The sequence below is a fragment of the Felis catus genome, chromosome B2 (assembly GCF_018350175.1).
Source record: "Felis catus isolate Fca126 chromosome B2, F.catus_Fca126_mat1.0, whole genome shotgun sequence".
Lineage (NCBI taxonomy): Eukaryota > Metazoa > Chordata > Mammalia > Carnivora > Felidae > Felis > Felis catus.
The window spans coordinates 107,040,580-107,067,287 of NC_058372.1; the positions used below are offsets into that span (position 1 = coordinate 107,040,580).

A 26,708-nucleotide genomic window follows, 5' to 3' on the forward strand; every position below is an offset into this window, starting at 1 on the left:
ATATTTACCATGGGAATGTTTCTTATCCAAGTAGAATCATTTAAACGAGGAAAAGGTCTATTTTCACATCACTGCATCACTGTACCCAGGACCCTTTTTTTAAGATTGCACACTAAACAAGCTGAAGTAGAAGCAACTCTCAGAGATGCATGTAAAAAAAAGCCTTGGGAGTCAAACAAAGAGGATGGCACTACAGTGCCAAAATGAGCAATTTGTTCTTTTCTGATCTCTTTTTTCAAATTCTCACATAAAGAGAAAGAAATTTAGGGGCGCCTGGGTGGCTCAGTCGGTTGAGCATCCAACTTCGGCTCAGGTCATGATCTCACAGTCTGTGAGTTCGAGCCCCGCGTCGGGCTCTGTGCTGACAGCTTGGAGCCTGGAGCCTGCTTTGCATTCTGTGTCTCCCTCTCTCTCTGCCCCTCCCCCACTCATGCTCTGTCTCTGTCAAAAATAAATAAACATTAAAAAAAATTTTAAACAGAAAGAAATTTGTACACAGGTAGTAAATATGGAAGGCAGTGGTTTGGTTGAAACTGAATTTGTTTTAGACAAGAAACCTGATAAAGAACTAAGGTGGATTAAGAGATTAAGTCAGCAAGTTATCAAAGAATAAATAAATGACAACAAAAAAGGGGGACGGGCAATAAGAGAGACAGAGAGATGAAAAATGAGTGTGAGATAAAGGTCTCAGAAAGCATGTGTTAGGTAGGCCAGTGGTTCTCAAAGTGCCCTGGACCAGCAGACCTGGGAACTTGAGCCCGCAGTGAAGATCATCTCAGACCTGCTAAATCAGAAGCTCTGAGGCTGGAGCCCAGCATCTGTGGTTGCACAAGCCCTCTGGGTGATTTTCATACACACTAAAGTTGAAAAACTACTACTTAGGAGAAAGGTCATCTGGGAATTCACAGATGAGCCAATCAAATCAAATGATATTCTCAAAGAATTACTTCAAATGGCTTCATCTGGCACACTAAACACTTGGGCAAAATGTAACTTCAGAACTGACATGAATCACCCACTTTCTCTAGTACAGGTTATGAAATGAGAACATTAGCCATATTAGGATGGGCAACTCAGCTTTAGTATGTAAATGATCCTTATTAATAAGCCAAATGAAATGAGGCACTATAATTCACATATAGTTCCACTAATTTAAATACTTTAAAACATGTTTTTAAAGAACAAAAAACTTCTTAGAATGCTTCTTTGTTCTTTTAGTGAATGATTTATTGGTGATAAAATACCTGCTCTTAATTTTTGTATAAAAATATATATTCTTAAAAATAAGTTATTATTTGCTTATCTTATGATTAAAAAGAAATTAGAGTCCTTTAAAATATTTAGAATCTACATAATGTTAAAGTATGAGAAGAGAAGGCAAATTTTGTCTTGAGTAAACATTTTAGTGTTGGTTTTAGCTAAGGAATACACCAAGAACTGTGGTCACACATACTAGCTTTGAGGACAAGGTCTGAAGCCTGTTGTTGTAAACGTTCTCTGGCCGCTGCTAGCTCACTTTCCACTTCCTTGTGCTTGCTTAGTAAGTCCATCTCTCCCTCTTTGGCATCATCAAGCTGTTTTTGAAGAACCTAAGAATGATCAAATAGCCATTACTAATATGCAAGAATGATGCAAAGCTAATTAGCTAAGCTAATGATGCCAATTCACTTAAATTACAAGCATCAACTTTCTCGTATTCAAAAGTCACAGTTAATAATACCTAGTTTTAAATCTGTTTTGATAACACTTAGAACTTACCTTCATAAATCATATGACCCAATCATGAAAGGCTATTCAACCTTTTTTAATCCACTCAAATGCTGCAGATATTAAAAACAGCTATGAAATTTTCTATACCTATTTTCAGGTTTAGAAAACAATTTTTTGATCACTGTGCAGACCATTATTAACAAAGGTAAAGGAGAAAACATAATTAAAACTAAAGCCCAATATTTTAACTCTCCCAAGTCACTTGTGAAAAATATCAACACGTTGTTTCAATAGAAACCTTTCTTTATCAGGTTTTAAGTTATCTTTATGGGCCTTTAATATCTGAAATTCTAGTAGTAGATAATAACTACAGAGTAGTAAAAACTTGCCCCCTTTTTGATTTTTCTCACAAAGGAAAAGCAGAAGAAAGCAAAATGGGAAAAAAATGTTAAAGTAGTCTAATTGAAAAGAAAAAGACAAAACTGGGGAGGGAGAGAGAGTGGGTATCCATAGGTTGAAAGTGAGAGGCTTACCTGAACATTGTTCTCTGCTGTAACAAGTGCTATCTGAAGCTTTTGGCATTTGTCGCGAAGACTTCCAGCTTCATCCTGTACCATCTGTAACTCTGTCTTCAATTTTCCTATAGTTTTTCTTAAAATTGCTTCTTGTCCCTGAAATTCTTTTCTAAGATCAGCTTCCTTTTCTTTGCTAGCCTGGAGGCTTTCCGCTGTAAAAAGCTGTGACCTTTTCAAAGTATCAAGCTCGTGCTCATAAAAGGACTGAGCTTTATTCAACTTGCCTTCATAATCCTCAATTAGCTTTTTCCGTTCAAGTCTTAGCTCCTCCAGTGTTTTGTTTAATGTCTCCACCTCCACCCTGTGCAGTTCCTCTGCCTTCTCCTGCCCTTTACTGACCGAGGCACTGTGATCCTGCTGGGACTTCAACAGCTCTTGGATTTCCCGTCTATGAGCAGTTCGCAAATCTTCCAATGCCAACCGTTTGTCTTTTTCAAACTGTACTTGGAGTTGCCCAAAACTCCGTAATCTTTCCTCAAATTTCCTTCTGATCTCTTCAACCTCTCTAGACATGGTTACTATGCGTTGGACATGCTGGGCTTCTGCACAAAGTTGCATGTCCTCGACTCTGTGCTTATAAGCTTCAAATTCTGTCAAAGCCTGCTGCTTCATTTTTATGTGGTCTTCTAATGATGCTTCTAAAACCTGAATCTTTCTCTTCAGGTCTAACTCCTCTGTTACTTTGCTTTTATATTGCAATATTTTTTCTCTTGTTTCTGCAAGAATCTGTTGGATTTCTTCTTCATGAGCATCTTTGAGGGCCTGAATTGCAGATTCATGCTCATCATTTTTAGTATTTAAAGCATATATTACCTGCATAGTTTTAAAAAAGGGAAAGAATTGAGCAAACCATGTTCTGTTCTTACTGGAAGTTAATTCTTCCATTTGGATTGATATTTTTCAACACACAAAATTGGGTATGGTAAATACTAAATACTGAAGCTTCATGCATTGTTTTAGATTCATAGATTGATTTACATAGCAAAGTTTTACCTTAGCACAACCTGAAAAGTTGCATCTGAAGATTCCACTATAAATGAAACAGTGAGGAGAAAAGAGACAAAGGAAGCCTAGAAGAAAGGAGCTCTCCATAGGGCCCAGTCTAGTTTGGGGTGAGGATCAGCAGAAAAGCCTCAAAGTATCTGCCTTACTCTAGTGCTTTGCATGAGTGGAAGTTCTAGGCCTTAAGTCTTCTTAAAGGCTCTTTCATTTGTTTAATGTCCGGTACGTTCTAAATTTAGAAATTTCCTCTTCTAATTCTCCTATGGTCAGTTTTTAACGCTGATCCTCTTCTCTCCAAGTTCCTAGTGGTCTCCTTACAAAATCCAGTTAGTACTTTTCTGCTCACATATTAAACACTATAGTTTTACTCACTGCCTAATTTTCCCTCTGAATCCAGGCAAGCCAGGGTTCTAGAGCCAGAGTATCTGGGCAAAGGTCTTTATTTTCATTTTAGTCCTTGGATTTTAATGATTCCATTGACATTTCCCCACCCTTAATTACAAATGACAACATACTCCCTTTGTAGTGATGCTTCCATTCTTGTATGTTCCTTGACACCCTCCATCATACCACTGTGGCCAAACAGTACAATATTCATGACTATTACTTAAGGCTTACAGGTTCACCCACTTTCTTCTGAAGTAAAGAGAAATGAACACTCTCCAATCCAAAAATCCAGAAGCTAAAAAATCAGTGTCCTGGAGCTTTGCTCGTTTCAATGTGATCTTATTCTGGCTTTAGAAATGGATTCCAGCCCCAAAAGTCAGAGGCAATTAAGATGCAAACATGTTGCAATTTTAGTAGAGAACTTGTTCATACAGCCTGAGGCAACAGAAACAAACTACCCGGCTCTTCACTCATCCTGGTGAGGCCAGATCCTATTGCTAAATCTAGGTGGTCACCTGCTAGGCCTGTAGCTGTACTTGTGGAAGAAGACACATTGGAGGCTTACCCCACTGCAGGGGCTTCACTCTCTCCACACAGGGCTTTGTCTTCCAGAATCAGGCCCCCATTCATATACTCACTTGGTCTGCTCTAACTATTGAGAGATGTAATCATAGCAAAGGTGAAAAGATTGAGAGATGGCAGGACTCCATTTGTCTTGCCAGCTACTTCACCTGCTAGCTACTTCCAAAGGGAAATATGTGCACAGAACAGAAATAAATGCTCATTTCCAGTTTCTCCTTTTTTAAATAACCCTAATCCAAATCCCAGGGTATGTCCCTAATGAGCTAGACAAGATCCCCATAGAGGACTCCTTTCATTTACACATTTAAGCCTAAAGGTAGCCTATAACCCAAGAAAGTTGGTAGACTCCTACAACCTTCCTCCAGGGTCTTACCTACCCATCATGTTGATGCCCACAAAAGACTGAAAGAGGCCCTAAGGGAAAAAAATGCCAACTAGCTGGAGAGAAGTCCATTTGTAGAATGCTTAGAGCAGAGCTGGTGTAGGCCACAGGTCTCAGACCTTCCCAGGGAATCTGCACAAATCCCCTAACTATCTTACTAAGCCCATGGAAGGAAAATAAATGATACAAGAGATGGAACCCCTAGAGAATAATAAGTGACACTTTTCATCATTTTATCCCAGGAAATGATCTTGAAAAGGACCACTCCATGGTGGGATTCCATATAACGAGGCATGAAACACTATGGGAAGATGTGAGCTTCCCCTTGTCAACAATTTCTCAACAATACTCTTCTCTTTTTTCTAATACTTGATTTCCCTGCAGTTTTTGAAGCTACAGCTCAAGTCCTGTATCCTTTAATAAGGCTTCCAAGACCACCCCAAATTCACGGGAGTCTATCTTTTCTTTATATCCAGTACCTTCATTTCCTTACCACTATTCATTCCTGTAAATCAGTAAATGTTCAACTGGTTACAAATGGGGGTCTTGACAACAATTTTGGCAAGCTGGGTTAGGATGTTAGAGAGCCTAGAAAAGTAGCTGAAGATATAAAAGCACAGTAACATACAAAAGTATGGATTAAAAGGTGAAATTAGAATAGAATTTAAGAAAAACAAACTAAATGTCTGACCAATAATAGGGAAATATGGTGAGGAACTCTATTTCACTTGATATTCTATTCCAGACGTCGGCAAACTATGGCCTGCAGGCCCAATATGGCTGCTGCTGCTGGTCTTTGTAAATAGTTTTACTGGAGCACTGCTATGCCCCTTTGTGTATGTGTAGTGTACAGCTGCTTTCCTACTACAACAACAAAGTTGAGTAATTACGGAAGAGACCTTAGTAGTGACTCCTGTTGTGATGTACACTTGACAAGCCATCTTTTAAAAAAAATTTTTTAGGGGCGCCTGGGTGGCTCAGCCAGTTAAGCATCTGACTTTGGCTCAGGTCGCGATCTTGCGGTCCGTGAGTTCGAGCCCCGCGTCGGGCTCTGTGCTGACAGCTCAGAACCTGGAGCCTGCTTCTGATTCTGTGTCTCCCTCTCTCTCTGACCCTCTCCCCATTCATGTTCTGTCTCTGTCTCAAAAATAAAACATTAAAAAAAAATTTAAAAAAATTTTTTTTAATGTTTATTCATTTTTGAAAGACAAAGAGATACAGAGCACAAGCAGGGGTCGGGATCGGGGGGACAAGAATCTGAAGCAGGCTCCAGGCTGCGAGCTGTCAGCACAGAGCCCCACACAGGGCTCAAACTCATGAACTGTGAGATCATGACCTGAGCCTAAGTCAGACTCTGGACTGACTGAGCCCCGCAGGCGCTCCGCACTTGACAACTCATCAGCCAAAGTTGGCAGCCAAAAATAAAAAATATTTGCACTAGCTTTGTTTACCCTCTAATAAATAGTCCAGGGTTCTTACCACTACAGCTTCTTAAGACATTAAGAAAACCAATTATTTGATTCTGAAAGTATAAATATAAAAGAAATACAATATTATACTGGCCATATAATAGTATCTTCCAAGACAGCAATGTTAAAATAAAGTTTCTAAAATCTTAAAAAACAACAATAACAAATAGTGTCTTTAAATAGCCATTTAAAATACACCACTATAAATGAGAATGCTATATATGAATTTTCAACTTGACATTAACAAGATATCCCTTGACTGTTCACTTTTCTACATAATTACAAAGGTAACCATTTTAAAGTATCTTTCTCTGATTAATTACTCTTTCTCAGACCAAAGAAATAGAAATATTCTATGTTCTTTGAACACACAGAAAATATGACTTGAAGTAACAGAACTGATCCAAACTGGATTTCTCATTCTACGTAAAATAACTTAATTTCTCCAATTTCTTCAAGTTTCTCAATATTAAATAGAGATCATATTTATTCTATCCTAGTGACATCATTATTATAAGATCAACCTATCATTGACATTTAAAAAAATGATACTATATAAATATTTTTCAAAAAATATAAAGCACTATGAGATGATAAATCTTTTTTTATTCATTGTATCATTTATTTATGGAGAAAATGGGAATAGCTTTAAAATTTGTCTTTAATGTTTGTTTGTTTGTTTGTTTGTTTGTTTGTTTATTTATTTTGAGACACAGAGGACAGAGCACCACAAGATAGAGTAGGGCAGAGAGAGAGGGAGTCACAGAATCTGAAGCAGGCTCTAGGTTCTGAGCTGTCAGCACAGAGCCCGACGCAGGGCTCAAACTCACAAACTGTGAGATCATGACCTAAGCCAAAGTCGGACATTTAACCGAGGCTGCATTTAACCTGAGCCCCCCAGGTGCCCGAGAATAACTTTAAAAGAAACTTTAGTGAATGATCATAATCACCCATAAAGTTGGCTATTATTTTCCACATGGGAAAAGGAAACTCTCTAATATCTCTTTTCATAAAGTATTTTTAAAGACATTAAGAGCCATTTGCAGTTTTTCAGGGACTATAAGCACTCAGAGAATGGGAGAGCACAATTATTACCACAATTTCATGTAATTTCGCAGCTCCAGCTTATGCCAACAATGCACGATTTAACTACATATTCCAGGATGAAAAAGGAATAGTCAGTAATTTTTACTTTTTCTATGAAGATTTTCAAATAATCTTACCCACTAATAAAATGAGAATAAGTCTAGATCTACTCTTTAAAATGCTACTTAGGTAACAACAAACAGTCTCTGAAACAGTTCTTGTTGTTGGCTGCTATAGACTGTATTGTGTCCCTCTTCTTCCCCCAACAAAATTCATCTAACTGAATGAAGCCCTAACTGCCAATATAATGGTATTTGAAGATGGGGCCTTCGGGAGATAATTAAGTTTAGACAAGATCATGAGGGTGGTGCCCTCATGATGGGATCAGTGCCTACATAAGAGACATCAGTGAGCTTGCTTCCTCACTCTCTTTTCCACTGAAAATACTTTCAGTATTTCTAAACCTTCAATAATGAATGTATGTTACTATTATAGTCAGAAAACATTAAGCCCTTTTAAAAGATTAACACTAACAATATTAAAAAAAAGAATATTCAAAATGCCTTCATTTTAGGAAAAAAAAACAATCAAAATTCAAAAAGAAAATTAAAGGAACATTCATTAATTACCAACAGGCACTCTGAAAGTTTCCTTTAAAATCACTCAATAAAACATTTATAAAAATCACACTTAAATATTTTAAAGAATTTTACTTATGAAATAATTTTACTTATGAAAAAGATCACATATTTTGAGAAAAAGTTTAAAAATCTAGTTACTTAGTTAAAATTTGATAACATACTGGCAAATCTATAATGGTCAATTCCTACTTCATTTATTCTTCCGTTCAGCAAAAATATATTGCACACCTGCTATGTGCCAAGGTCTATAACTGGCAGAGTAAACACAACTGTGAGCTGGATGCACATACATGGTATCTATTCTCATGCAACTTGGTGGAGACCAATCTTAAATATTTACTCCATTAGTCAAATAAAATTTTGATAAGTTACACAAAGGAGAATAAAGACAAAATGAGTTTTTGCAAGGGATGGGAGTGACAGTGGTAATGTAGGGGTTTCCCCTTATTCTCAATGAAATGCTTACTTTATCTCAACCAGAATCTCTTCATTTAGTCAAAATGTTATGGATAAAGTAGAGAGAGAGAACTGTGAGCTGAAGGCTAAGAGTAGAAGGCACAGAAATGGAAAGCACAGGATTCTGTGAGGGGAAAAATGGGTTCCAGAGCTACAAAGGTAGACATGCAACACACTGCAGAGTTACTTGCATTGTAGCTGTTGCTCTGGATGGGATCCAGAAGGGAGAAACTAATTAGAAAGAGTGAAAAAGACTGAGGACAGGCCTTGGGCAGGGTTCAGGGGCAGCAGGGAGGATGAGGACCCACAGACAGAGGCAACATGCTGGACAGATGAGTAAGAGTGGAATGGAGGCAGAGCATCAAGGTCTAAGATGAACAATACATCTTGTCAAAGGCTGAATAAAAATCAAGAAAAATGAAGACTCAAAGACCCTGAATTCAGAATCTAAATCTCAGAAGTAGGTCTTTGAGAGCACATTTGGTAGAGTGGTGAGGGCAGAGCTGGAAGAAAAATGGCAAAAGTGGGTGAGTGGATGGTAAGTGAATGGAGGCAGTCCATTAGTAGAGAAAAGCTCCAAGAAATGGTGGTAAAAGAAAGGAAACAACTAGGGACAACTAGGATAATGGCTTAGGAGGCAGCAAAGTCCAGGGAGAGTACTTTTCTTAAAAGAGAGATTGAAAATGTGACCCAGAAAGGGTCAATTGTAGAACCGAAGTCATGAAGAAAGTCTGAGGCTGGGCTTGCCTGACACAGTGGAAAGACTGGTGCTGGTTGACAGTAGGAAAAAGTCCTCCCAAGAGAGCAAGGCTGAAGACTGAGATCTTTAGGTAAAGAGGGAAGATGGACAACTCCTGTCTGACTGAGTCATAGTTCTCCTTAATAGGGAGATGAAATTATCCTCACAGAGTGCAGTGGGGGTGCTCTTCTCCACTGGACACAAACAATGCTGCTAATGTTAGCTGGTGAGGCCAGCCCCAGCCTTCTCAGCATGTCCCACTGAAGACAGCCTCAGACACACAGCAACCATGTGCAGACCCTTCTCATCACTACTCCTCCAGATGTTTCCCAGCCAATCTCAATCTTTAGTTTTTGCTTATTTGAAATTTCTGGGAACTTGTTCACTTTCCCTTTCTTATCAATGTCAGAGACACATAGACTAATAGCAGAGAGAGAAAGAGAGAGAAGGAGGCAGGAAGTGGGGATTTACCCTCAAGTACACAAGTACTATATGAGGCACAAGGGAACTTACAAAGTAATAAAGGAACAATCTCAGATTCAATATTTTTTTTAAAAAAGATCCTGTACAAGGAAGAATAAAATATATTTTTATTATTAAACACTCAGTCCTTCTAATTGAGCTACTCACCAAAAGGTTACTTTGGGCCTTTATTAAAGCACCAAACTTAAAGAATATTGAAAAGAGACACTCTAACTTCTCAAAAATAGTGGGTTATTGACCTCTGCCATGTAGGTTCTATTCTATCTGTTCTAGAGCAATAACACAGACCATTGCTTTAAACCATAACTTATATTCAATAGTACTCGCATACCAGTCTTATAAGTAAAATTTTCATATATTATCAAATAACATTGATGAGCTCTAGGTGGCTTACCTAGGGAATCTAATGTTTCTATGAAATGGTTCACCTTTTTGGAGTCGGTATAGTATTAGCATACTTGCTACATAAGAGCATGTTAATAAAATGTGTTTAAAACATTTTCTTAAAATCTTGAGCTCACCTCCTCCAGGACACTCTTGATATAACAGCTACATATGTGCAACTAACTCTGAAAACTGGCAGAACAAACCTTCCACAACTAATTTTAGAGAGGAAGCCACATTGAAAAGGGTAGGAGGGGCATAGACATGACTGGGAACCAAACTCCCTGCGAAACTAACCACAAACAGGAGGGACATCATAAGCACAAAGAAGGAAGAGGATAGACTCCACGCCAGGCAGCCTAGGCACTAGGGACCTGAACTAGGAATACAAGTCCCCATAACATCTGGCTTTGAAAACCAATAAGCCTTAACTCTGAGAGTTTTAAAAATCAGTGGGGTTAACTCTAGGAAATCTGAAAGGTAGTAGAAAACTGAGTCCCCACTCTTAAAGAGCCAGCATAATAATTAACTCAACCAAAGACACAGGACCTAGGATGTATGTGAAGATTTATTTACTAATCTCAGAATGTGCACTGGAACAGCAGGAATATTCAGATATCTCCAGGAATAATAGTGCTGACAGGCACCATTTCTCTTCCCCTCCCCAGCCTAGATAGCTGGACACTTGATGGAGCCAGAGCTCACACTCTCCATCTATGTTGCTAGCACTACATTCTCCTGTGAATACACCTTAGCAGTCATCCTCCAAAGCAGCTTCTGTCCCACCACTTCCTGCAAACAGCCCCAGCAGGGACATGTGCCACTCCAAACTGACTCTTGCCCAGAGGAGAAGGTGAGATAACCCAGATCCAGCAGTTGACCCTTTTAGCTGGCTGCACAGGGAGCAAGCCCTGTTATTCTATGCACCTGTAGTTATGGCAGAGAGGCTGACTGCAGATAAATAGCCTGACCCCAACCTCGCCCACCAATGAGCCCTAGGCAACCTCAGAGAGACCTCTCAACAGTGCAGGGAGCAAACCCTGCCCAGTACGCCCACAGGAGGAAAAGCAGGTCAGTGCAGCCAGCTCGGCTGCAGGCTCAGTCACAACAGCAGGGGGAACGTAGCCCACACAGGAGATACCCAGTGGAACACCTGGTTCTGGTCACCAGGGGGTAATGCATTACTGGACAACACAGGACCTCTTTTACATAAAGCCACTACTTTCAACACCAGGAGGTGTAGCTGACCTCTCTAATACACAGAAACACAGAGAGTAAGACAAAATGAGGAGACAGAGGAATACTTTCCAAATGAAAGAATAAGACAAAATCACAGTATAAGACCTAAGTGAAATGGAGATAAGCAATAGGCCTGATAAAGAATTCAAAATAATTGCCATAACAATATTCAGTGGACTTGAGAAAAGAGTGGAGAATCTCAGTGACAACTTCAACAAAGAGAAAATATAAGAAAGAACCTGTCAGAGAGAAAGAATTCAGTAACTGAAAAAATACACCGGAGGGAAAAAGCGGCAGACTAGAGGAGGCACAAGAACGGATCCACGGTCTGGAAGACAGGGTATGAGAAAAATCAAGCTGAACAGCAAAAACAAAAAAGAATGATAAAAAATGAAAACAGGGTAAAGGAACTCAGTGACAACATCAAGCATACTAACATTCACTTTACAGGGATCCCAAAAGGAGAAGAGAGAAAGAAGGGGTAAAAAATCTATTTGAAGAAACAATAGCTGAAAATACCCTAACTGGGGGAAGGAAACATTTAGGTCCAGGAAGTACAGAGAGCCCCTAACAAGAGGAACCCAAGGAGGTCCACTTAAAATGGCAAAAGGTAATAATAAAGAGAGAATTTTAAAGCAACAAAAGAAAACAGTTACATACAAGAGCAATCCCAAAGGCTATCAGCTGATTTTTCAGCAGAAACTTTGCAGGCCAGAAGGGAGTAGCAAATTCAAAGTGCTGAAAGGAAAAAAAACCTGCAACCAAGAATATTCTACCCAGCAAAGTTATCATTCAGAATAGAAGGAGAGATAAAGAATTTCCCAAACAAAAGTTAAAGGAAACCATCACCACTAAGGCAGCCTTACAACAAACATTACAGGGTATTATTTGACTGGAAAGAAAGGGCCATAACTAGAATAAAATTATAAAAGGGAAAAATCTCACAGGTAAAAGCAAACACAGAGGAAAGGTAGTAGATGAATCACTTATAAAGCCAGTATGAAGTTTAAAACACAAAAGTAGTAAAATCAGTTATGTCTACAAAAATTAGTCAAGGGATACAAAAAGTAGAAAGATGTAAAATATGACATCATATATATAAAATGTGGACAGTGGGTAGTAAAAATTTAGAATGTGTTCAAACTTAAGAGACCATGAACTTAACACAGACTGCTATATGCATAACATGTTATATACAAACCTAACGGTAACCTCAAACCAAAATCTGGTAGTAGGACATGCAAAAAACAAAGAGAAAAGAATCCAAGTGTATCACTAAAGAAAGCCAACAAACCATGAGATAATAGAGCTAGATAAGAAAGGAATACAGACGAACTATAAAAACAACCACACAGGGTACCTGGATGGCTCGGTTGGTTAAGCATCCAACTCTTGCTTTCAGCTCAGGTCATGATCCCAGAGTTCTGGGCTCAAGCCCAGATGGGGCTCCATACTAAGTGTGGAGCCTGCTTCTCTCTTTCCCTCTCCCTCTCCCCCATTTGTAAGTATGTGCATGCCACACGTGTGCTCTCTCTCAAATAAAAAAACAAACAAAAAACCAGAAAACAATTAACAAAATGGCAGTAAGTACATACCTATCAATAATCACTTTAAATGTAAATAGACAAAATGCTTCAATCAAAAGACATAGGGTGACTGAATAAAAAAAAAAAAAAAAAAGACCCATCTATATGCTGTTAACAAGAGACTCACTTCAGACCTAAAGAAATATACAGACCTAAAGTGAAGGGACAGAAAAACATACATCATGCAAATGGAAGCAAAAAAAAAAAAAAAAAAAAATGGAAATACTTATTTCAGGCAAAATAGACTTTAAAACAAAGACCGAAGCAAGAGACAAAGAAGGGCATTACATAATGATTAAGAGATTAATCCAACAAGAGGATATGACAACTGTAAATGTCTATGGACCTGAGATAAGAGTATCTAAATACATAAAGCAATTATTAATAGACACAAAGGTAGAAATTGACAGTAATACAATTAATAGTAAGGATGGTACATTTACATCAATGGATAAATCATCTAGATAGAAAATCAATAAGGAAACAGTGCCTTTGTTTTCTTTTTCTAATTTTTTTTTTTTTTAAGTAGGCCTCATACCCAATGTGGAGCCCAAACTCGCAACCCTGAGATCAAGACTTGAGCAGAGATCAAGAGTCGGACACTTAACCGACTGAGCCACCCAGATGCCCTGGGAAACAGTGCCTTTGAATGACACATTATAACAGATGGACCTAACAGATTAATGTATAGAACATTCCATCCTAAACAGAAGAATACACATTCTTTTCAAGTGCACCTGGAACATTCTTCAAGATAGATCACATGTTAGGCAATAAAACAAGCTTCAATAAATTTTAAAAAAGTGAAATCCCATCAAGCATCTTTTCCAACCACAAAGGTATGAAACTAGAAATAAATTACAAGAAAAAAAAACTGGAAAGAACACAAACATATGAAAGCTAAACAACATGCTACTTAACAACCAATGAGTCAACCAACAAATCAAAGAGGAAACAAAAAAAAAAACAACAACAAAAAAAAACCCAAAACATGGAAACACACGAAAATGAAAACACAATGGTACAAAATCTTTGGTATGCAGCAAAAGTAGTTCTAAGAAGGAAGTTTATTTTTTTTTAAGTTTATTTATTTATTTTGAGAGAGAGAGGGAGAGAGAGAGAGAGAGAGAGAGAATGCACATGAACATGGAGAGGGGCAGAGAGAAAGAGAGAGAAAGAGAATCCCGAGCAGGCTCCATACCGTCAGTGAGGAGGCTAATGTGGACCTCAATGTCACCAACTGTGACCTGAGCCAAAATCAAGAGTCAGCTGCTTAATGAACTGAGCCACCCAGGCGTGCCCCATAAGAGGGAAGTTTATAACATTACAGGCCTACTTTAAGAAACAAATCTCAAATAAATAAACTAACCTTACATGTAAAAAGAAGAAACACAAAGGCCAAAGCTAGGAGAAGAAAGGAAATAACAAAGATTAGAGCAGAAATAAATGAAATAGAAACTAAGAAAAACAATAGAAAATATCAATGAAACCAAGAGCCAGTTCTTTGAAAAGATCAACAAAATTGACAAACTTGTAGCCAGCCTCATCAAGAAAAAAAGATAAATAGATAAAACAAATAAATCAGATACAAGGGAAGAGAGGTAACAACCAACACCACAGAAATACAAAGGACTGCAAAAGAATATTATAAAAAAGTATATGCCAACAAACTGGACAATCTGGAAGAAATGGATAAATTCCTAGAAACATACAATCTTCCAAAACTGAATCAGAAAAAAACAGAAAGTCTGAACTGACCAATTACTAGTAACAAAATTGAATTGGTAACTGAAAATTTTCCAACAAACAAAAGTCCAGGACCAGAAAGCTTCACAGGTAAATTTTACCAAACATTTACAAAAGAGTTAATACCTATTCTTCTCAAACTATTCCAAAAAAATAGAAAAGGAAGAAAAAGTTCCAAATTTATTCTAAGAAGACAGCATTACTTTGATAGCAACACCAGTACAAAAGAAGAAAACTACAGGCCAATAGCTTTGATGAACATAGATGTGAATGTCTTCAAGAAAATATTAGCAAACAAAATTCAACAATACACTAAAAAATCATAAACAATGATCGAGTGAGATTTATTCCAAGATGTAACAGTGGTTCAACATTTACAAAAGTGATCAAGGTGATGTATCACATTAGCAAGAGGAAGAATAGAAACCATATGATCATCTCAATAAATGCTGATAAAGCATTTGACAAAATTTAATATGCATTCATAATTAAAAAAAAAAAACTCTCAACAAAGCAGGTTCAGAGGGAATATACCTCAACAGAATAAAGGCTATATATGACAATTCCACAGCTAACATCATACTCAATGGTGAAAAACTGAGAACTTGTCCTTTAAATCAATAAAAGGACGTCCACACTCATCACTTTTATTCAACATAATACTGGAAGTCCTAGTCACAGCAATCAGATGAGAAAAAGAAGTAAAAGGCATCCAGATTGATAAGGAAGAAATAAAACTGTCATTATTTGTAGATGACATGATACTACCCATAGAGATAAGACCAAAAACCTACTAGAACTAAAATATGCATTCAGTAAAGTTGCAGGACACAAAATTAATACACAGAAATCTGTTGCATTTCTATATACTAATCACAAAGTAGCTGAAACAAAAATTAAGAAAACAATCCCATTTACAATTGTGCCAACAAGGATAAAATACCTAGGAGTAAATTTAACCAAGAAGGTAAAAGGCCTATACTCTGAAAACTGTTCAGACACTGCTAAGTGAAATTGAAGATGACATAAACAAATGGGAAAGTATACTATGATCATGGGTTGGAAGAATATCATTAAAATGTCCATAGTACCCAAAGCAATCTACAGATTCTATACAATACTTATCAAAATACCAATAAGTATTTTTCACAAAACCAGAACAAATAATACTAAAATTTGTATAATACAAACAAAAGATCCCAAATAACCAGGGCAATTTTGAGAATGAAGAACAAAGATGGAGGTATCACCATCCCAGATTTTATGATACACTCAAAGCTGCAGTAATCAAACCAGTATGGGTCTGGCACAAAAACAGGCTTGTAGACTAATGAAACAGGATAGAGATCCCAGAAATAAACCCATACCTATATGGTCAATTAGTATAGGACAAAGGAGGCAAGAATACACAGTGGGAAAAGACAGTCTCTTCAACAAATGGTGCAGGGAAAACTGGACAGCTTCATGTAAACCAATGAAACTAGACCACTTTCTTATACCATATACAAAAATAAACTCAAAATGCATTAAAGACTTAAATGTAATAATGAAACCACCAGATTTCTAAAAGAAAACATGCAGTAATCTCTTGAACATCAACCTTAGCAATGTACTTATAAATATATGTTCTCAGGAAAGGAAAACAAAACAAAAATAAACTATTGGCATTATACCAAAATTAACAACTTTTGCACAGAAAAGGAAACCATCAACAAAACAAAAACATAACCTACCAAATGGGAGAAGATATTTGAAATGACCTATCTGAAAGGGGTTAATAACCAAAATACATGAAGAACTTATACAATTCAGCACCAAAAAACAATCCAATTAAAAAATGAGCAGAGGACCTGAATAGACATTTCTTCAAATAAGACATACTGATGGCCAAGACACAGAAAAGATGCTCAACATCATTTGAATCCTCAGGGAAATGCAAGCCAAAACCACAATGAGATATCACTTTAAACCAGTCAGAATGGCTAGTATTAAAAAGACAAAAAATAAGTGTTGGTGAGGATGTGGAGAAAAGAGAATACTTGTACACTCTTCATGGGACCATAAATTGGTGCAGCCACTGTGGAAAACAGTACAGAGGCTCCTCAAAAAATTAAAAATAGAAATTACATATGATCCTTTAATTCTACTATTGGGTATTTACCTGAAGAAAACAAAAACACTAATTTGAAAAGATATATGTACCCATATATTTACTGCAGCATTATTTACAACAGCCAATATACATAAGCAATACAAGTATCCACTGATAGACAAATGAATAAATAAGATGTGATATATACACACAATAGAATATTACACAGTGATAAAAATGATTAAGATCTTAAGATCTTGCCATTTGTAACAAGAATGGACCTAGTGGGTATTGTGCTAAACAAAGTAGTTATACTATATGATTTCACTTAAATGTGCAATCTAAAAAACAAATGAGGGCACCTGGGTGGTTCAGTTGGTAGAGCATGCGACTCTTGATCTCAGTATTGTAGGTTGAGGCCTATGTTCGGTGTATATTACTTAAAAAAATTAAATCTTAATAAAAAATAGTAAGAAACAAATGAATGAACAAACAAAAAACAGACTCAATACAGACAACAAACTAAACTGGTGGCTGCCAGAGAGGGTAGAATGTTAGGTGGACAGACAAAATAGATACAGGGGATTAAGAGGTACAAACTTACAGGCATAAAATAAATAAGTCATGGAGATGTAAAGTATAGCATAGGGAATATAGTCAGTAATATTATAATAATATTGTATGGTAACAGATGGTTAACTACACTTGTGGTGGGCACTGAATAACGTATAGAATTGTTGAATCCGAATGTTGTACACCTGAAACCAATATAACATCATCATGTTAATCATACTTCAATTTAAAAAACTTTTTCTTTTAGAGGTGATGAAATTGCACAAATCCTTCCATATTTTCTGATCTATTCTGTTGGTAATCAATAATAGCATGTATTTTTGCAACCTAGATAACAGGATTAATCATTGCAATGTAAGAAAACAAACAGTTTAAAAATAAATTCTAGGTTTCTAGAACTCAATTAAAGAACTCGTCCCAAGTAGCTCCACACTAGCAAAATGGACACAAGGGAAAATAACAATTAGGAAGTCACAAATGAGCATGCATCCTAAAGAAAAGAAAGCAAGAGGCAAAACCCACAGGACATCACTTAGCGTAAAACAAATGTGTGAAAGAGAAAACCCCTCTTTCAGCACTAAGCATGTGCACTCATGTATGTGTGCATACACACACACACACACACACACACACACACACACACACACACCATACATTTTCTTTTCTTGAACCATCTTGAAATAAATTGCAGATATCAGGACTAATCACCCTTAAATACTTTAGTATATATTTCCCAAAATCAAAGACAACAGCATTATCACACCCAAGAAATTTAACCTAATGAAACACACAGCTTGTATTCAAGTTTACCAAATTATTCCAATAGTGAAATTTATAGCAGCCTTTCTCTACGGATGCAGATTCAATCAAGGATCCCACATTGCACTGAGCTTATTACTTTAATATACAGAAGTCAAAATATAAAGAAGACAAAAAACAAAACCAAGCCTTTTTTTCCCCCCCATGGCATTGACTTTTTTAACAGACCAGGCTAAGGTTGTCTTGCGGAATAAATATGAGAAACTTTTGGGGAACCTGAATGGCTCAGTCAGTTAAGTCTTGACTCTTGGTTTTGGCTCAGTTCATAATTTCACCATTTGGGAGTTCAAGCCCTGCATCAGGCTCTGTGCTAACAGCACAGAGCCTGCCTGGGATTCCGTCTCCCTCTTTCTCTCTGCCCATCCCCTGCTTGCTCGCTCTCTCTCTCTCTCTCTCTCTCTCTCTCTCTCAAAAAGAAATAAACATATGATAAAGACTTTCATACAATTACATCAAGTTCCTCTTTGTGGAAATTTTATGTTGTGTTTTCTCAACCCATCCTGTTAGATTTTATGGTAACTAATGCCACAATACAAGGGCACATTTGTCAGTCTCCTTTTTGTTCCTCCACCCTCTTCCAATGCAATCTCCCTTTTTGATGATGTCCTACTCACAGTTTAAAGGCCATTTAGAAAGGAGGAAAATAATTACAAAACAAATTTAATTTTGTTTACAAATGGTTGAGTCCCTAAGATCAAGCATCTTACCTATATGTGGCAAGCCCTTCAAGGGGGCTTGTGTGAATAATAGCTACTCCTGTGGGCTCCTTGTCCTTTCTTTTCCTGAGTAGAATTTGTAAACCAAAGGCCAGGCTTGAATTACTCAAAACAGTGGAGGGGATTTTTCTAAGAGTCTGTGAGAGTGGTGAAGAGATAAACAGGCTGGGTATTTAGAGAGGATCTTAACATGAGATGTTATATGATATAATTAATATGCAATATATATATTGAGATGCAATATACAATGTGATGCAAACCCTCTTTTTTAAAAAAATTTTAAAAGTTTATTCATTTATTTTGAGACAGAGACAGCACAAGTGGGGGAGGAGCAGAGAAAGAGAGAGAGAGAGAGAGAGAGAGAGAGAGAGAGAGAGAGAGAAGAAGAATCCCAAGCAGGCTCCATACTGTCAGCATGGAGCACAATATGGGGCTCAAACTCACGAAACTGTGAGATACGAGCCAAAACCAAGAGTCACACGCTTAACTGACTGAGCCACCCAGGATTCTTAAGATGCAAACTCTCTTATTCCATCTTCTCACAAAATATTCTGCCACACAGCATTTGCCACTAATGACTATAGAACTAGGGAAATACACTGAAGTAGTAGAGTTCAAGGTGAGCAGAAAGGGAAGAGATGCTATCTATTCAAGAGTAGTTTTGGTGCTGGCAATCAATTACTTCCATTTTTCCCCCTTTTTTTTTGGTCCAGGTTCTTTTAAGTTAGAAAGAAAAATAAAAAACAGAACAAAAAATAAAGGCTATTCTTCATACATTATGTAATCAAATTAATTCCAGCAAAGACTTATGTCCAAAGGAAACATTTATAAGGCAGTTAGCAAAAAAAGCTCATTTGGATTTATTTAAGCCAAGGGCACTATAAAACCCTAATTTAAAAAGAGCTTTAGAACCCAACTGCTTTGAGAAAGAATTACTTTTAGAGATATGTTTGTTCTCTATGATATCTGTAATTATTGTTGGAAAAGTCTTTTGAAAAATATTTATAAAGTCTAGAAACAGTAGACATATTTTTCTCTATGGTAATGTAGAATATATCTATTTCCGCAGGAGATTTAACCTGACTTCTGAAATAGCAAATAGCAACTCTAACAACCCACTGTAAGGTTTATTACTTAGGGTTTGTGCAATGGGATCTGTGCTACTGAACAAGAACAAAAAAAAAAAAAATTAAAAATCAACAGACTCTTACTGAATATGTTGCTATATGCTCAGTACATTTTTTATATGTATTCTGGCAAAGAAATGTATATGTGTTCCTATTTAATCCTAAATAGAACTACTTAAAATAAAGCATACATAAAATAATGGCAGACAATTTTAGATAATATGTATTCAGTGTCAAGCTACAGAGTATAGAATACCACGTACAGCAGGAGAAGTTTTGGGGGGAGGAGTTTCACTACATGAAGGCTGCAGTAAATGGGAAGAAAGCAGCCCAAGTTAAGGTACAAGACAGGAATGAGGGTAGCTCATACCACGGCAGGTATGGTCAGATCCTGAAGAGAGAGAATGGTGAGTGGTAGGGAAAGCCAGTTAAAGTTAAAAATAAAAAGTTCCTGGTGATTAGTTTTCTCCCTGAAATTTAATTGGGAAATAGGTCTCTCCAGTAAACTTAGATTTAGAATCTATACATAATTTTCTGTTTCTATGTTCACTATAGTGCTGGACAATGGTTCCAAGACATACTTTTTTTCCCACACACTTAAACATCTAAGTTGGGATGAATCTTGCAATCAATTTGCATCACAGTTGGACAGTACATTTTTTGCCCCCTTAGTGGTACATAAAAACAATAATGCATCTTAAAAATCAACCATTACTATGAACTGAGAGCACTATGAAGCCACTAGGAAGAATGGATGAGGGGGGGGAAAGTGTTTTATGTTTAAAGTAGAACATGATCAACTTGCAACTCTATAAAAAGTTGCAAATTCTTACTTCTTACTCACAAGAAACAGAAATGACCAGAAGATCTACAGCAGGAAGGGGTAGGAACATATCTAAATTGAGTCCTTACAGAAAGTGAAGAGTTCACAACAGAGAGACCAGAGGATAGAAAGCAAATGTAGAAATGATAAATTATTTTTCAGAGTAGAAGTTGAAAACTTCTCCAGAGCAGAGGTCTGGAAAGCATGGGGTAAAATCATGGTATGATGACAGGGAGGTTGTTTCCAAGTTTGTCAAGAGCAGTTAAATCCCCAAGTCATCACTTGGATCAAGCAAACAGTTAAGTCATTTCTATACTGGTACAAAATAGAAGGGAATTGGGAAAAGTGAGCTAGAACAGCTCCAGACTGGGGAACACTGGGCACAAAAGAGGGCAGGGATGAGGCATAAAAAAATCTAACAACCCATTGACTGGAAGACAATATGTACAAAAGACATACCTGATGAAGAAGATGGTTATCCAAAATATACAGAGAACTCATAACAGTAAGAAAATGAATAACCTGGTTAAAAAATGGGCAAGGGGCACCTGGGTAGCTCAGTCTGTTAAGCATCTGACTCTTGGTTTTCGCTCAGGTCATGACCTCACAAACCATGAGGTCAAGCCTCGAGTCAGGCTCTACACTGACAGCACAAGACTGCTTGGGATTCTCTCGCGTGCTCTTTCTCTGACCCTCCCTCCCTCTCTTTCTCTCTCTCAAAATAAATAAATGAACTCAAAAAAAATAAGCAAAAGATCTGAACAGACACCTCACCAAAGATATGCAGGAAGTAAATAAGCATATGAAAAGATGCTCAACATCACATGACATTTGGTAATTGCAAACTAAATGAGATACCACTGCAAACCTGTTAAAATGGCCAAAATCCAGAAAACTAATAACAACAAATGCTGGTGCAAATGTGGATCAATAGGAACTCTTCACTGATTGCTGGCAGGAATGCAATATCGTATAGCCACTTTAAAAGACAGTATAGACTTCATATAAACTTAGTATCACTTAGTATAAGCTTGGTATAACTAAGGTTTAGTACAGACTTGTGCAATCACAACATTATGTAGCACTGTGTGTCAACTATATTAAAAAAATAATTTAGCAGTTTCTTACAAAACTAAACATGCTCTTAACATGATCTAGCAACCTTGCTCTTCAATATTTACCCAAATGAGTTAAAAATATGTCCACACAAAAACTTACACACGTTATGTTTACAGCAGCTTTATTTATAACTGCCAAAATTTGGAAGCAACCAATTAATACTTCCGTAAGTGAATGGATAAACTGGTGTATACCCAGACAGGGGGATACTACTCAGTGTTAAAAGGAAATAAGCTATCAAACCATGAAAAGGCATGGAAGAACTTTAGATGCATATACCTAAGTAAAAGAAGCGAATCTGAAAAGCATACATAGGACATTCTGGAAAAGGCAAAACTATGGAGACAGTAAAAAGGTCAGTGGTTGCCAGGGAAAAGCGGCAGATGAACAGACAGACCACAGGGGATTTTTAAGTCAGTGGAAGGATTCTGTATGATACTGTAATGATAGATACATATCATTACACATTTGTCAAAATCTAAAGAATGCACAACACCAAGAGTTACATTTACCTACTGTAAACTCTGGAATCTTAAGTAATTATGATGTGTCAGTGCAGGTTCATCAGTATAACAAATGTACCACCCTAGTGCAGGATGTTTATAGTGGGGGGTGCTGTGTCTTGTATAGGAATGGGGTACATGGGAATTCTGTACTTTCCACTCAGTTTTTCTGAGAACCTAAAACTGTTCTAAAATATAAAATCTATTAAAGACAAAATCCACATCCTGAAAAAGGAGTCCCAGTTTCCCTGTCCTTCCCAGATTCCAAATGCCAGGAGTCAGACTTACAGGTCCCTGGCAACAGATTAAAGAATCCTCTGGAGGGGCATCTGGGTGGCTCAGTTGGTTAAGCATCTGACTCTTGGTTTCGGCCCAGGTTCCGATCTCACAGTTGTGAGGTTAAGCCCAGTGTCAGGCTCCTCGCTGAGCATGGAACCTGGTTGGGATTCTCTCTCTCTCCTCTCTCCCCCCTGCTCTCTCTCTTAAAACAAACAAACATTTAAAAAAATTAAAAAAGAAAAAAATCCTCTGGAGAACACAAACCACTCAAAGAAAAGTCATACTGACATTGGGTGTGTTCAATTTAAAAAATATATATATATATATCATCTGAAGGACTTCCAGTTTCCAAGTAGGATATAGAAAGATAGAAGGAGCAATGTACACAGTAACAAAAAATACCAAACACCTACAAAATCACAAGTTTTCCTGAACCTTTTAGACAGCTGAGGTCACTCTAACAACACTCTCATAGTTTTCATCACACGAATGCAGAAAAAAAATCCTTTTTTGTGACCTTCGAAGTTGTACCTGATCTGGTCCCTACTCCTAACCTAAGCCTAAAGCCAAATGAATCAACAAATATACCCCCAGAGACAACAGAGGAAGCAGCACAAGCTGAGACCAGTACCACACAGGCTGTGTTGAGAGGCACAGGGTGCAAAACTCATGAGGAATTTGAATTTCTATGTGCGTTTTCTTAAAGAAAGTACCCCCAGCATAATGAATCAATCAAAAGCCAAGGTACCAGTACCTTCTAAGGAGTTCAATAAATATGCCTTTCTTTGTAAGTAATGGGAGAAGTGAAGGCTTTTAAGCAGAAAAATAACTTGATCTTTCATTTTAGAAAGTAAAATTCTGACTGCACTGTGAAAGATACATTAGATGGGGTAAGACTAAAAAACAGCCAAAATGTATCAAAATAACCCGAGGTTCCTAACATAAACTTTGGCAGGGAGAGATGAGACCTGATTGTTAGAGGTATTTAGGAAATCATACACAGCAAGGGAATCTGGTGGCTGATTCAAAGTGGAAGGAGAGATACCTCTCCCAGTTTTCAGTCTGTCAGGGAGGTTATGTACCTCTATAAATTTCATTCTATCTTCAACCAGGGTTGATTCATACCTGATGAGTTACTGGGGACTTGTATAGTGCCTACTGAGATTACTCACATGTCCCACCCCTCTACCACCCACCCTTACCCCCAGACAGTGACCTGCTGTTTCAAATAGACCTGGGCTGATAGAACTCAGGAGCCTCTGACTCCCAAGTCTACAGTTCTGTTCTTTGCTTCTATCTTCCCAGAAGACCAGGCACTTCTAAAAATGCATCATCCCAAATTTCTGTAGCCTTCTCTTGGGCTATTTGTGCTTAATCCTTTTTTGGCCCCATAACCAAGAGGATATTACGCTCCCATAAATAACATTTTTTTAAATGTATTTTATTTTTCATTTTTATTTTTGAGAGAGAGAGAGCACACAGCCGCAAGCAGAGGAGTGGGGGGGGGGAGAGGGGGAGGGGGGGAGAGAGAGAGAGAGAGAGAGAGAGAGAGAGAGAGAGAGAGAGAGAGGAATATCTTAAGCAAGCTCCATGCTCAGTGCAGAGCCCAACAAAGGGCTCAATCCCATGACCCTGGGATCATGACCTGAGCCAAAACCAAGAGTTGCATGCTCAACTGACTGAACCACCCAGGTGCCCCAACTTTTTTTAAGAGAGAAAGCATATGCACAGACAAGTGGGGGAGGGACAGAGAGAAAGACAGAGAATCCAAAGCAGGCTCCAGGCTGTCAGCACAAAAACCCATGAACTGTGAGATCATGACTTGAGCTGAAGTCTGATGCTCAACCGACAAAGCCACCCAGGTGCCCCTCATTTGATCACTACGGTAGACATTCTTACTTTGATCTAGGGATAGGATGCAATCAAGAATCACCAAGTGGCCTTTTAAAACTACACACTCATTCCCCTCTCCCTTTCCGACAGGTACCAACACACTCACCAAGGGGTGGGATTGAGTGGAAACAAGATTAAGAACCACCTACTGCTTTCCTAACCTGTTTTATAAGAATAAGATTCGGATATATAACAGTAGTGTCCCAAATTGAATTCTAAGAGAAGTTACTCTGTGGTTTTTGAAATATCTTCTCTGTTGTTTCCTATGGTGATAAACATTTTCAGGTCTCAATCTACTTCTCAGCAGGAACTACACATAGTTTAACGAGATGAATATTATGATGCTCTCCCTACTGTGAAAATCTCAGTGCCATTCTGAGAGGATCTGAAGTTAAGAAAGGTAATGAAATTTTAGGAAAGAGCTTTAGTGCTGTCAATATTCAAATTGTTTAGAGAAAAAATTAGCATTTAGTGACCAAAAAACAAACAAAAAAACACCTACTCCTTTACTAACCCATGCATCTTTACTTTTGTAACAGAATTTTTTACTTTTTTTAACGTTTATTTATTTTTGTGACAGAGACAGAGCATGAGTGGGGGAAGACCAGAGACAGAGGGAAACACAGAATCTGAAACAGGCTTCAGGCTCTGAGCTGTCAGCACAGAACCCGACATGGGGCTCAAACTCATGAACTCGGAGATCATGACCTGAGTCGAAGTTGGATGCTTAACCAACTGAGCCACCCTGGGGCCCCTTATTTTACTTTTTGTTTGTTTATTTTTGAGAGAGAGAGCACACATGAGGGGGAGGGGGGGAGGGGGGGAGGAAGAGAGAGGGGGGAGAGGGGGAGAGGGGGAGAGGGGGAGAGGGGGAGAGGGGGAGAGGGGGAGAGGGGGAGAGGGGGAGAGGGGGAGAGGGGGAGAGGGGGAGAGAGAGAGAGAGAATATATCTCAAGCAGACTCCATGCCCAGCGTGGAGCTGGACACGGGGCTTGATCTTACAAAAGTGAGATCATGACCTGAGCTGAAATCAAGAGTTAAAGAATGCTCAACCAACTGGGCCATCCAGATGCCCCTAACATATTTTTTTTAATAAAATACTGTATGTAACCCTGAAAGGGAAACTAAGCTAAATGAGTGAATTACAACAAAATAAAGCATGCTAGCTTTCCAACTGCATGCAATAATCCAGATTTTCCCAAAATGGGGCACAGAAGATGACTTTAAGGAATCAATACATTTACTTTAATGGTCACTAAAAGTAGCTCATCAAACCTGTGAAGTCATACGTTTTGTTTTAGGAAAGATTAAAGCAGGAGGAATTCATACAGACTTCTTATAGGCCCTATGTTCAAAAATGGTCTTGTTGAGCCCTGAGTAACTAAACATTGTGACTTTTTTTTAAAACAACTGCTTTGAGATATAATTCATATACCATAAAATTTACCCCTTTAAAGTATACAATTCAATTGCTTTGAGTGCATTCACAAGGTTTTACAACCAATACCACCATCTAATTCCAGAACATCTTCATCACCCTAAAAAAAACCCCATAACCATTAGTTATTCCCACTCCCCACTGGCCCCTGTCAACAACTAATTTACTTTATGTCTCTATGGATTTGCCCATTCTGAATACTTCAGAGAAATGAAATTATACAATATGTGTCCTTTTGTGTTGGGCTTATTTCACTTAAATGTTTTCAAGTTCTATGTTTTAGCATGTATCAGTACTTCCCATCTTTTTATGGCCAAGCCACATTTTGTTCCCCCGTATCAGGTGATGGACATTTGGGTTGTTTCCACTTTTTAGTGAAAATAAGTAATGTTGCTATGAACATCCATGTACAAGTTTCTGTGTGGACATATTTTCAATTTTCTTGGGTATATACCTAAGAATAGAATCGATGGATCATATGGTAACTCTACATTAGCCTACTGAGAAACTGAAAAACTATTTTCCAAAGTGGTTGCATCATTTTATAATCCCATAAGTAATATATAAGGCTCTGATTTCTCCACATCTTTGCCAACACTTTCCTATTTTTGTAAATTATTATACCTGTCTTAGTGTGTGATCTCATTGTAGTTTTGATTTGCATTTCCCTAATGACTAGTGATGGCAACTAATTCTTTGTTAAATATGCATGGTACAGATAACGTATCTCTAGTGTCAAATCACATACATTTCTTTGGGCATTATGACATGATTTTTTTTTTTAATTTCTTAAATGTTTGTTTATTTTTTGAGAGAGAGTGAGAGACAGAGCATGATGGGGGGGGGGGGGTGGAGAGAG

At 37.7% G+C, this 26,708-nt stretch overlaps 1 protein-coding gene across 11 annotated transcripts in view; it reads right to left on the minus strand.

The window, feature by feature from the left end:
- The window catches only part of FAM184A (family with sequence similarity 184 member A), a 122,405-nt gene that overhangs the window by 73,816 nt on the left and 21,881 nt on the right, over positions 1-26,708 (minus strand). For all 11 annotated transcript variants that reach the window (XM_019831144.3, XM_019831142.3, XM_003986510.6 and 8 more), the window contains exons 2-3: positions 2,244-3,098; positions 1,454-1,589 (exon numbers count right to left, since the gene is read on the minus strand). In XM_019831144.3, coding sequence (XP_019686703.2) covers positions 1,454-1,589; positions 2,244-3,098 — 991 coding nt within the window. The remainder of the gene's footprint in view (positions 1-1,453; positions 1,590-2,243; positions 3,099-26,708) is intronic.